Below are 13,537 nucleotides of genomic sequence, written 5' to 3'. Positions count from 1 at the left end.
CTCTCAGCATTTGGAAAAGAAACATTTTAATGAGTTTTTCGATGAACAATTCCCAAAATCTCAGCCACCAGTAGGGCAGCTGAGATTCTGGGACTTGTTGTCCAAAATCTCTCTTTTTTTGAGATTAAAGGCTTAGGGACGCAAATGACAGAGATGAAAAGCCAAATTGCAGAGAAGAAGTCTGATAAATGAGATTTTCTTCTTGCCATGGCCCAACTGGCACCTCACAAAAAACACGAGCACAGGGTAAACCAGGCCAAACGCCGAGCGATATCCTGAGGCGCAGAATGCCCACGGCCTTTCCACACACTCGCAGCAGAACTGGAGGGCCACTCACTCACCTGCAATGCTTTCACCTTTCCAGGAAGGTTTTCCTGCGAACAAGTGTGGCTTGTAACATCTGGCAAGGATTCGGAAATGAAAACGCTGTCGTGCGATAAGGCTTTGTTTCCCATGCTCCCTCTGGACCTAAAAACAAAGGGGAAGGGATGGGAAGGTGTTCAGACTTTCCCTGAAATTCTGCAGTTCAAAAATCCAGTGGTTTCTACCAGGGATTCCACCAAAGCTTTTTGGAAAGTGAGGCACGCGACAGTCCTGCGAGGTAGGCCATTCTGGCCTGTATAATCTGGGCAGGAGGCCGAGAGGAATAAACGGTGGCTAGAACAACAGCAACTGCAAAATTCCACGCTCTGATCAGAACTCTCCATTTATTCAAGGCATTTTTGAGTCATTCTACAGCCAAATGGGGTGGTTTGCATTAAATCGGTTGAAACAATACTGCACATTTCCTACTGACAGGTTTACAAGCTGGAAGACTTGACCCAAAAGGGAAAGCGAACTAGGAATGAAGAAGAAAATAAGAAAAGCCAGGCACCATTTCTTCATATCCGCACAGTGTTTACAGTCACTGGCCAAAAGTGAATCAAATACTTCTCAGTCCTGTCCTTGGGATTCTATCACAACAGATTGGTACAGTATGATTATCTGTTTCAATTCTATTCAATATCTATATTTATCTATTTAGCGAGTTATTTAAACAACAACTAGGCAACCTGTTTCCACAAACAGCATTCCAGGTAGCTTAATTTATGTAACCATTTTAACATATATAACATAGAACAATATGGTCATTCCGAGTCCCTCAGCACCAGTCACCTGTGGTTGGTATTTCACTCTGCCTAATGATAAGGCCGGCTCTGATTTCACAACATCATGATATGATACAAACTCTGAAAAAAAACAATCTCATGACCTTGATTTTTCATTGGAAACTTGGGCGTGACTCAGTGTGCCAACAGATAATGCCCGTACAGATTTCTTAACTTACGAAAACTGGCTTCCGAAAGTTCTGTCATTTGCGTAAATGCTCAGCAGGATAACAGCCACCGACTCGTTAAAAACACATTAAACCAAGCCACGATGCCAATAGGCATTTGGACCATGTGCGCAGAGAACACCAGCACCAAATTCAGCTAGACATTTTTCTGACCGATTTCCCAGTTCCTACAGTGTGACATAAGGGTCAGAACGCTGAACTTGGGAGAACTCTGATTTATCTCTGATTCATGAATTTCACTGGGAAGCCATGTGCCCATGGCCCTCTGTCTGAGCCTGCCCTTACCTTACAAGACTGTTGTAAAACTAAAATGGCAAGAAGACCCATTAGAACAGGGGTCTCCAACCCCTGGTCCGTGGACTGGTGCTGGTCCGTGGGCTTCCTTGAACTGGGCTGCAGACACGGATCTCTGCCCCCGCATGCATGCACAATGGGTGTGTTGCGCTTGCGGGTGGGTGTGTCCCACTTGTGGAGGAGTGTGTCACGTTCACGGGGTGGATGTGTTGCACTCGTGGGTGGGCATGTCCCACTCGAAGGTGGGCACGTTGCACTCGTGGGTGGGTCTGTCGTGCTTGCAGGCATGCGCACAAACACGACACACCCCTCCACAAGTGCCACACACACCCCCGTGAGCATGACGCGCCCACCCACGAGTGCGGGGTGCCCACGCACCCCCGCGCATGGAGCCTGCACCTCTGAACCGGTCCGTGGTCCAAAAAAGGTTGGGGACTGCTGCGTTAGAAGACCGTGTTACAAGAAAGGTGGGATATAAATATCACCAACAAATATTAATAATTAATATTAATAAACACCCTAGGCAAAGGGACAGGGTTCTCCTCCTGCTCTCAAAAAGTGATGAGCCTATGTTCATTTCCATGACTCTTTGGGTTACCTAGGCATTGTTTTCCATCTTGGGACTGAGTTTTATCTGCGTACTGTATGTAATTCGTATTTCTACTCCACTTTTCCTCCAGTGAGCTCAACACCGTGTATTTCCTCCTAATTATATCCTCCCAGCCCTGTGAGATACATCAAGGTGAGAGACTGTAACTGGCCAAAGGACATCTCCTGACCGAGTGATGATTTGAACTCAGATCGCCATGGCTAAAAGACCTTTCAAACGCTTGGCCTTGCATGCTTCTTCCCCATCCTCATCCCATTTTTTTAAAACCTAGCCTGATGAAGAGTTCTGGAGACCTCTAAAGCTTACACATTGGGAGGCTTTACAAGTGATCTTCCTAAGAGTACTGCCCGCCTTCAGACTTGGATTTTGCTAGACGATTTCAGCCGCCAGGGAGGGGCTCAACGTCCACGCTAATTAGTGTTGTCTGGGCAGCTTTCAGAGAGCTGGGAGTCAAATCCTGTCTCAGCATTTCTGGAAGCTAAAGCAATCTGTAGAGCGGCGGGGGAGGCTTACCGCCCTAGCAGTTTCAAGAGACACACCACACACGCTGCACGAGAGGAAAAGGAAATTCCTGACATTCCAGCAGCAGGACTGGGATCTGTTTGTGCACCCACTTGAAGGAAATGTGTTGCTCTCGGTGGAAGGATTTCTGCTTTTAACAAGTCGGTACAAGATGGAGGTGCGCTCGCTACCTTACCCGGGCTCGGTCAGCAAATGGAGTACGTCAGAATTGAGGTTCTGGGCGCAGAGATCGCTACTGGATTGGCTCGGCTTCAGTTTGTTTTCTCCCGCAGGGGCAGACGGCTCTCTGTTCTTCTTCTTCTTGGCAAAGAAGTTCTTAAAAGTTTGGAACTTGGATTTTTTCTTCCCTGAGCAACGGGAGAAAAAGGGGGAAAAAGGAAAGGAAGGGGAAACAGAAAGACATGTTACAGAAAGTGCCAATACTGGTATGAAAACAAATAAATGAATAAACCTGGGTGCTGTAACTCTTGTGAGACAAAGATTGTGCATATCAGCTCTAGGCCAAGTCGACTTGCAGCCGTTCATCACAGGTTAAAGGTAAAGGCTTATGTTTCAAAGCGTTGCTCTGGCCCAACGGACCCAACATGAACATCAGCTCTGCTTCTGTAAATTAACACTGCTGGAATTTGATGGCTGGTAGATATTACAATGTCCGGCAGAATTACAGATAGCGCCTCATTGAAAGCTGGAATCTGTTCTAGACACGTGGTTCAGATAAGCCACCGTGAGCCATCATACTTGCAAACGACGCTTGTGTTCACCTCCTCACAACCAATCACAACACAAAGCAAGCTAAGACGCCACCTAAGGGAGGCGTGAAAAGCTCCTGCTGTGCCAATCGTGTCCCGACATGCTTTTTTACTTTGTGTTGCTGTCACAGAGTTGCAAGCCGCTTCAAGCACGTTGCGTGGGAAAGCAGCGCATCAGTTGAAAGTGAACGGAATTGGAAAAACTGAATCAGACCTTCTCGGGTTCTAACGAATTTCCATGTTCTCATGTCCGCTATGGTAGTGTATGGTCTGATCACAGTTTCGGGTGAAACTGAGGCTCCGTGAAATGTCATATCCCTGGTGGAGGCTCTGGCATGGTTTGATTTGCAGATTCTGTAACTGGCTGCTTCCCAACTAGAATTCCCCACCAAAGGACACTAAGCTGACCCCCTTCTCTGTCTTTTTCCCCACTTTCAGAAAAATAACTTTTTATTCAGGTAGGCCTCTAGCACCTAAACCATGCAGTCTCTGCATTCTGCCTCAGACATCTGAAGAAGTGGGCCACATTCCACGAAAGCTTACATTAAAATGTAGCAGATAAAGTGCAACACCTTTCCTTCCTTCCTTTCACTTTTGTTTTGTTTTGTATTTCTTGTTGAAACACCTCAACAGTTGCTATGGGGGGTGTGTGTGTCCTTTATTCATGACTTTCTGTCTTTCTTCTATTTTAATTGTCTTGAGCTGACATTTCCAGTGGGGCGCTTGCATTATAATCTGTTTCAGTCTGATTGCTCATATATAGCCAACCACAACGTTTTTGTCTTCTTTATGTTTTAAAAAAATATATGTTTGTTTTTGCCTGACATGCTGCAAGAATTGGCAGCTGGCTTCCAGCTTCACATATACAGTGGTGCCTCGTTTGACGATGTTAATTTGTTCCAGCGAAATCGCTGTAGAGCGAAAACATCGTCAAACGAAATTTAAAAACCCCATTGAAACGCATTAAAACCCGGTTAATGTGTTCCAATGGGCGAAATACCTAATCGTCCAGCGAAGATCCTCCATACGGCGGCCATTTTCGGGTGGCTGTCTTGCGAAAAATGCCTCCCAAAAACAGCGGAGAGCCATTTTGAGCAGCCAGTGGCCATTTTGAAAACCCGACGATCAGCTGTTTTGATCATCGTAATGCGAAGAATCGGTTCCTGAAGCAGGGAACCAATCATCGCAAAGCGGAAAAACCCCATTAAAACATCGTTTTGCAATCACAATTGCAATCACAAAAACATTGTCGTGAAGCAGATTCGTCATTATACGGGGTAATCGTTAAGTGGGGCACGACTGTACACGAAACAGCCTGCAGCATGCCAACGTTTATGCCAGATAAAAGGTGCCAACACTTAAGGTCTAACAAGACTCTGTCTCTTTTGATGTTCACGTTATTTGCTGTCTTGAGCACCATTCTGTCCTCGAAAGGTGGGGTGAACAAGCAAGAAATGCCCTGGCATTACCTCTCTGTCCCTTAAAACCCAACTCAGCACGGCTGTGGGAGAAAACACCTTGATCGCTCCAGGAAAGACCTCTTGGATGCAAAGAAGTCATGAGATCAGCAAAAGCAGCCAAGCCCGACACATATTCTATTCTTTGGCTCTTTGGGGGGAAGTCGGCACAATAAATCCAGCCAGCTGGAGGACTTCTTCAGAAACAAAGCATCGTTTCAGACAAGAACGGTCTTCTCCTTCCCCACCCCCCTCTCCTCTCTAATCATTCTGTCAACACTGTTTTCCCATCACCCGTGCCAGCAAGGACGGTGCCACCATCAGCTGCAAAAGGGGCCAGACAGTGGCTACTTTGAGAAACAAACAATGCATCCAGGCTGTTACCTGCCCTCTCTCTGCCTCGCTCGGCAGCCGCGGAGACATCGGCTACAATGGCGGGACTAGACGCGGCTGAAGTCACCCACTCTGAGAGAGACAGCCGTGGCCCCACCAGCTCCAGAGAATGCGAGAGAAAAATGTGGAGTCCAAGCAACCCCATTTACCATTTGGCTTCTATGCACTGGCAAACGTTACAGAGTTCCATGCAACTCCAACAATGTTGCAATGTACAAATACAAGAGGCAAAACCTTGTGGGCGTGCTATGTTTCTACAGTGGTGCCCCGCATAGTGAGGTTAATCCGTTATGGATTAACCTTCGCTATGGGGAAACATCGCTAAACGAAACAGAAAAGCCCATTGGAATGCATTAAACTTTGTTTAATGCGTTCCAACGGGGCCAAAACTCACTGTTGAGCGAAGTTTCCCCATCCGGCCGCCATTTTCGCGCCCTCGGTAAGCGAGGGCAGGGTGTGAAAACGCTGCGCGCGGCCATTTTGGGTGTTCCGGTGGCCATTTTGGAACCACCGATCAGCTGTTCCCCCGACATCACAATGTGAAGATCGGTAAGCGAAATGCTTACCGATCGTCGCAAAGCAATTTTTGCCCTATTCAAACATCGGTATGCGATCGCATTAGTGATTGCAAAATCTGCATCGCTATGCGGATTCATCGTTAAACTGTGCGCTCGTTATGCAAGGCACCACTGTATTTATTTCTTCCCTGTTCTGTTTTGGTCAAAGGTCTCCAAGGTCAAGTGGTATCCGGGTACCTTAAGGACTGCCCTCATCAATTACACAGGTTTGGGGAGTTCAAGGTTGACTCAGCCTTCCTTCCTTCCCCTCAGTGTTGGAAAGCATGTATATATCTAACTTCTGGAATTGCAAAGGGGCATATCTTATATATTAAAAAAGAGAATTAAACTCAAATAAGGTAGCACTAATCAGGGTAAGGGCATAATATGGTGTCGTTATTTTTTTAAGGTAAATTGAAGCTAGATATAAGGTTGGGGTAAACAAATAGTAGATAATGAACATGCATAAGATATGATATTGTTATAGATAGGATAGAAAATGTGGAGATGGAAATGCCTAAACAACTTTGCAAAGAAAATCTGTATAGGATGCTCTAAGTTAATATATATTACGTGTCAAGAATTTACTCAGTTATCATTGGTATAAATTACACTTTGTCGGTTAAATTACCTCAAAGTATATAGATCTGGAACTGGAATTACTTTTATTAAGTATGTTATTAGAGGATTTTGAAAACATTGTATACTATAAGAGTAATATGATGATAATAGCCAATATTGTATACTAAGATACATACATGAACGGTTTGAATGATCAGAAGATGTGTGGAATTTGGGGGGACTCTAGCATCAAGGGGGTGGTAGATCTGTCGGAACAACAATAACCATTTCACACAAAAGGAGTGGCAATGCTAGAGGGCCAAGCAGGGGGGAAGATGTTTCAATATTCCGCAGCCAAGGGCAAAACTGGAGTTGTGGCAAACTGAAAGGATAGGACCAAGTCAACTACAAGGAATTGGAAAAATGGGAGAGAGACACCATCCTATAGAGTTCTGGGATCTGAAGTTGGCTGAAGGATGTAGACTCCTCTGTTGGAAGTCCAGGGAATGTCTTAAGAGTCCTGGAGCAGAACGTTCTACACGCCTCAGGAAACTACAGATCCCAGCATTCCATAGGATGGAGCCATGCCAGTTAAAGGGCTACCAAGCTGCTATAACTGTGCCATGAAGATGGCCTCTGTATCGCATGGGAAACTCTTCGAATGTCGTTGGACTATAATTCCCAACAGCCTTAGCCAAGAGACAAGGGGGAGGGAAGGATGATGGGAGCCGTAGTCCAACAACACATAGGGGGCTACATATTCCTCATACCCAATACGTAGCATACCTCCACACGGAAAGCCTGTTCGGTCCCTCACGATTGTGATTTAGATGACACATTCAGACCCTGCTATGGCAGAGGCCCTTTGGGATAACAGGCAATCAACAATGGTTTTATATATACCATGTTTCTGTGGATTTGCTAACCCGGATTTTGCCACTTGCGCTGGTGTTCAGATTGTCCTGAAATTGCTTTGCAGATCCTTCTAGGCAAAGAGGTGAGATAATTTTTCAAAGAAGCAACTACAGAGAAAAAGAGGGGGGGAAAAAGATCAAGGAGCCCTCTGGAAGAACAAGAGTTCACAGAAGAGAAAACGGTGGAAGGACCAGACTGGAAACTCTGCCGGCTGCCCAATGGAAGCTTGTAGGAGGTCAGGTTGAGCCTTAAGGTTGCCAGCGGCCGACCCTTACGGCCTCGACAGCTTGAAAACAGCACAGAACAAACAATCGGTTTACTTACTTGTAAAATCTTCCCCGGCTTCTTCCCCCTCTATGAGATCCAACGGTCGGTCTGCCATCGTGCAGTCACTGAAATTTCAAAGTAAAACAAATTTAAAAGCTGATCCCATTGAAGGCAACCCACTCAGCCGTGAGCCGGGGTGACTTCATCTCCAGCGAGGAAGGCCCCAAACCCACATCTATCGAGCCGTGATGTGCCGGCAACACAAGGATTTCATACGGCTACCGTTAGGTGGGAGCTAACCGGTCTGGTCTTTTCCTCTCCTCGCAGGAAACACTCCCTCTGGCAGCCAAAACTAACAAACAGCCCTACTGCTCCTCAAGAGGACACAGCCTGCTTCTCAGGAAGTTGGGATCAACGCTTGCGTTAGAGGAAAGGGGCCACTGAATGCTTAAGACTTTTAATTATTATTTTTCAAACTACTGTGCAAACAATCTCACCAAACTGACTACACAGCTGCATGCTGCATTTTAGATTCTGCAGAACGTCAGGGAAACAGCATGTAATCAAGATGGCAATGACGAAGATCACCTTTAGGGCTTCGGAGAAAAAACTGCCAGGATCCCCCAGCAAAAAAAGGACACTGGCCATATAGGCAGGGGGAAGCTGGGAATTGCTGTCCTTCAGAAGTAACTACGTCAACCACAATCCTCTGGATAGGGGACTCTCCAACCAACAGCCCATAGTTTCTTCTCCCTTTTCTTCTTGCTATTACCCCAGCCAGAAGCTGGACATCATCCCAGCTAGCCTGACTTTCAACAGCTCTAAACAAAATGTTTTCTTTTCACTTTATTTCATGTGCAAGATGCCATTTCAACACATGTGGTTCTCCATACAATAATAAAAACTTGTCCTTTACAGAACCTACCAATAACTACATTTTGGAAATGGAATGTAAATGAACTTAGAATTCTTCATCTCCTCTTGTTGGAATGGTTGCAGTTACTAAATTGATTTACTGCTAGTATAGTGAAGGCAGCAGGAAAAGAGGAAGGCCAAATATGAGATGGATTGATTCCCTAGAGGAAACCACAGGCTTGAGTTTGGAAAAGCTGAGCAAAGCCGTTGAGGACCGGACATTTCGGAGACGGCTGATACAGAAGGTTGCCGTACGTCAAGAGATGACTTGAAAGCACACAACGACAAGTATATTGATTAAATATCCATCTATATTGTGAAGTAGAGAGTCCTTGCATGTAAAAACTATTTCATTATATATGTGTCTGTAAAATAAACATCCTGTCATATTAAATCAAACTATGTTTGGTTGGTGGGATTATCAAAGAATGACACTGTGCATTACTCAAACCTATCTCCAAGGTTTCCAGGCAATAAGTGCATCTTCTTCCTCCATCCTCCCCTTCTTAGTTTGCCTTGAATGATCAACTGTAACAATCTGTACTTTTATTTTTCATCAGGTGACCAAAGCTTTCTGTATTTTATGTGTCTTAGATTTTCTTGATTTTTTTTACTCTTCTACCTTAGTACTTCTTCTTTGGACACCCTCTTGATCCAAGATGTATATTTTGTGCTATGGCATCCATTATCTCTGTTATCTTTGTCGGGGATGATGAAAGATCTAGTCTAAACCTTCTCAAAGGCATCAACTTGGGGAAGGTTTGGGGGGGGCATCTCAAAACTCTGGGTCAATTATTTTAATGTATTCTGTAAATACCAGCCAATAGCACGCGTTTGCTGTTTTTAAGACCGTTACACTCTTTCTCTCCTGCACTCCCCCCGCGTCAACCAAAACTAGAGGGCCTGATCCAATAATGTGGGGGAAATCAAAAGACGGTTTGTGTATTGCTAGCTGCACCGTCTCTTCCTGTAACATAAGGCTATTTAAACAGGTGGGCCTTATTATGGGGATTGCATTTCAGGCTCCAAAAATCCCACCTTAGCCGTGCAGCTGCTGGACCGACCTTCCGGCCCGCCCACATCGGATTACTAACGGTCACCTTGGCAGGACACTCTTTCCGCTCGCCTTTTCTCGCCTTGTCCGATTGCAAATGCTCCCCTCAGGCTCCTCATTGGCCAACTTGGGAATAAACTATTTTGCTTTCATCCAAGATGGCAAGAAAAAAAAGCAATTTCCTTCTGGAGGACACTCCTGGGTTGACCAGAACTGCCTAATTCTAATAAATAAATAAATAAAATAAATAAATAATTCCCAGCTCTGCCGTTCCAAGGTTATTACAATTATATATCCAATTATCCTACAAGAAGAGCAGGCAAGGTAAAGCCCAGGGATGGCGTGGTGCCCTAAGGGCGTTTTTGTAGGGGCCCCCCAGGCCAACCCACAGCCACCTCCACAATCAATGTTGTTTGTTTTTACAACATTCTACACTGTGGCGTATGGAAGTGAGAGCTGGACCATAAAGAGGGCTGACCGCTGAAGAATTGATGCCTTTGAATTGTGGCGCTGCAAGGAGATGAAACCTATCCATTCTGAAGAAAATCAACCCTGTGTGCTCACTGGAAGGACAGATCCTGAAGCTGAGGCTCCAATACTTTGGCCATCTCATGAGAAGAGAAGACTCCCTGGAAAAGACCCTGATGTTTGGAAAATGTGAAGGCAAGAGGAGAAGGGGATGACAGAGGATGAGATGGCTGGACAGAGTCATCAAAGCGACCAACATGAATTTGACCCAACTCTGGGAGGCAGTGGAAGACAGGAGGGCCTGGCGTGCTCTGGTCCATGGGGTCATGAAGAGTCGGACACAACTTAACACTAAACAACAAAAAACACTAACATCACGCGATCTCTGATGTTTTTCTTAAAATTGGTGTTGATAGCATAACATATAATGATACTTAACATCTGCATGATACTTTGGAGTGTTCAAACCATTTGGTGTGCATTGTCTTTTTAATATTCCCAACAAGCCTTCAGGGAGAGCAACTGTAATTGTGCCCATATTGCAGATGGGAGAACTGAGTCTGAGAAATGATAGCTTGCCCAAGGCTACCTGCTGGATTTATAGCCGAGGTTGAACCAGATATTGTAGATTCTGGAAGCTGTAGCATTCAAAAGTCATTTTTCTAAAAGTTCTCGGTCACTGGGAGAATAAATTCATTCTGGCCACCAACGCAATCTAAGATTTCTTGACCTCTTAATTTATAACAGGACTTCTGGCACCACATAATGAAATTCTATGAGGACACAGCAGTCAGGAAGTTAAGAGAACATTATTCACTTTTCTCTTAACAAGAACATGGCAGTAACAGGAAACTCCTGACTTCACCACAGTACAATTAAGCCCAGTGACACATAGTGACCTGATCGTATCTGTTTTGCCATAATAGTGACACAGTTTTAGTTAAAAACTTCTTAAATAGATTAATCACAGGCAACTTCCAGAAGCTGGGGTGCTGTACGAAGATCATCGCTCTCTCTCTCTCTCTCTCTCTCTCTCTCTCTCTCTCTCACACACACACACACACACACACACACACCACACACACACACACCCTTGTTCACAAGTAGAGCAGTGCTTCGGGGGGGAACACGACCCACTGATGGAGGAATCGTACAGCCCATCAGTCACATGTTGTTAATCCCCACAAACTTTCCATCACACCTTTGCAACGGGTGGGATTGAAAGTACAGTAGATGGCTGACATTCTAATATGCTGTATATGCAGACTGATTTTCACATGTGCACATCCACAGCTACATACACAATATACAAATGAACACACATTTTGTATCTGTTTATGACATGCACCTACACTTTATAACATTTAACCACGCATTTTATTCACTATTTAAACAACAGCAGTATGATTGCCAAAGCCAAATATAGAAGCCAAAACTCAATATCCAGTCCCCATTTTGCAACTGTGGCGAGGGTGAAAGTGTGCATGAACACACATGTGAACATAAATAGGCTTGTGAACAAAATATGGCTGATTTTGCTATGCTATGCTATGCTATGCTATGCTATGATCCCATGGAACTAAAGCACATAGAGAGACAATCTAGGGCACAATCACTTTGTGCGTTGTGATTACCTTGGGACATCAAGCTTTCTCTAAAGTACAGTGGTACCTCACTAGACGACGACCCCGCTGAACAACAAATCCGCATTACGATCGTTATAGCGATTCACAAAACAGTTATTCCAAATGGGGGATTTTCGCTTGACGTCGATTAGGTCCGTGCTTCGTGAACTATTTGTTCACAAGACGACGATTTTTCCGGCTCCGCAAAATGGCTGCCCTGTGTTTTCCGGACCCATGCTTCGCAGGGCAGCCATTTTTACAGCTGATCGGTGCTTCACAAAATGGCTTCCCTATGGGCGATCTTCGCTGGACGACAAGGTATTTTCCCTATTGGAATGCATTAAATGGGTTTCAATGCATTCCAATGGGGAAACTGATTTCGCATGACGACGATTTCACTAAACAGCGATTTTCCCGGAACGGATTATCGTCGTCATGCGGGGCACCACTGTATAAGAAATACGATAAGATCATAATACCCTGAAGGATTATTTATTTATTTAAAATATATTTATCCCACCTTTCACCTTCAAAAGGACCGAAGGCAGCTTACATCCTTAAATGACAATATTTAAAGTTAAAAACAATAAGTATACAAATACTAAAAAGGATCAAACAGATACCGCTCATAGAAATGGCAAACAAAAGCAATACTTAAAACACGTTCAAAGTAGTAAGGCATTAAAAATCCATTTAAAAATCCCACTCAGGCAGCCAATCAATTCAGAACAAGCTTGCCTGAAGAGAAAGGTCTTTCTCTGCTTGCAGAAGGATAGCAAAGACGGGGCCAGCCTGGCTTCCCGTGGGAGGGAGCTCCAACATCTGGGAGCAGCCACAGAGAAGGCCCTCTCCTGCGTCTCCACCGGATACACCTGTGAAGGTGGTGAGACTGAGAGAAAGGCCTCTCCTGATGATCTTAACACCTGAGCAAGCTCATAATGGGAAACGTAGCTTGGGCTCAAGCTGTTTAGGGCTTTGTTGGTTAAAACCAGCCCTTTGGAAGACGGGCTCTCCAGCTTTGGTGACATTTCATATCAACCTGAATGTTCTTTAAGGATCGCCAGGAGGCGGCATCTCTTGCAGCTGACTTCTGCTCCAAGCAACCCTGTTCACTAAAGAGACAGGACATCTCTATTCACACACACACACACACACACACACACACACACACACACACACACACAAATGTGTAAACACAAATACCTGCAATGACATCTGTAGTACTCATTGCAAATTGTTTTTAACAAAAAAAAACTTGATATGTGTATGCAACATACTGGCAGCTCACATCCAGCAACCCTGTAAGGAAGGTTTACTTATACTGTTTGCATAAGTAAAACAAAATCTAATGGAAAGCAGCTGGTTTCTTGGGCTCACACACACACACACACACACACACACACACACACACACACACACACACACAACATGTAATGGAAGGAAATGCTTCTCACATAATTACATCGGCTTAGCTGGAAAAGTCAAAGGGAATGAAAGACAGGGCAAACTTCTTCAGCAAAAAGAAATGAAAATAAATAGTTTGGCATGTAGGAGGCTGAGCTTGCGAACAAACGCTCCTTTGAGGCACAAATCTTCACCTATTTCACATGGCTCAGTATTCCTGCCCACCTAAACAAGCCCATCTCTTCCACTTCTAATAAGTGCTAGAGACACAGCAAAGATGGTGTAAGGCACCAAAAAGGCAGGCTGGAGTTTCCTGCTCGTCAGTCAGACCGGACTTCCAAAGACATTCTGTGTCCACAGTTTATGGTGGCAGCCATTTGAGACCCCTGACCCTGCCATGGCTGTGCCCC

General features: G+C 44.9%; 1 protein-coding gene across 7 annotated transcripts in view; it reads right to left on the bottom strand.

The window, feature by feature from the left end:
• KIAA1210 (KIAA1210 ortholog) overlaps window positions 1-13,537 on the bottom strand; it is a 53,105-nt gene that overhangs the window by 16,509 nt on the left and 23,059 nt on the right. For all 7 annotated transcript variants that reach the window (XM_072981424.2, XM_072981422.2, XM_078380585.1 and 4 more), the window contains exons 2-4: window positions 7,719-7,786; window positions 2,938-3,109; window positions 342-468 (exon numbers count right to left, since the gene is read on the bottom strand). In XM_072981424.2, the coding sequence (XP_072837525.2) occupies window positions 342-468; window positions 2,938-3,109; window positions 7,719-7,776 (357 nt within the window). In that variant the 5' untranslated portion in view covers window positions 7,777-7,786. The remainder of the gene's footprint in view (window positions 1-341; window positions 469-2,937; window positions 3,110-7,718; window positions 7,787-13,537) is intronic.

The sequence above is a fragment of the Pogona vitticeps genome, chromosome 11 (genome assembly GCF_051106095.1).
Source record: "Pogona vitticeps strain Pit_001003342236 chromosome 11, PviZW2.1, whole genome shotgun sequence".
Taxonomy (NCBI): Eukaryota; Metazoa; Chordata; class Lepidosauria; order Squamata; family Agamidae; genus Pogona; species Pogona vitticeps.
The sequence above is the reverse complement of the archived record's forward strand: the minus strand, read 5'-3'. Positions and strand labels throughout refer to the sequence as shown.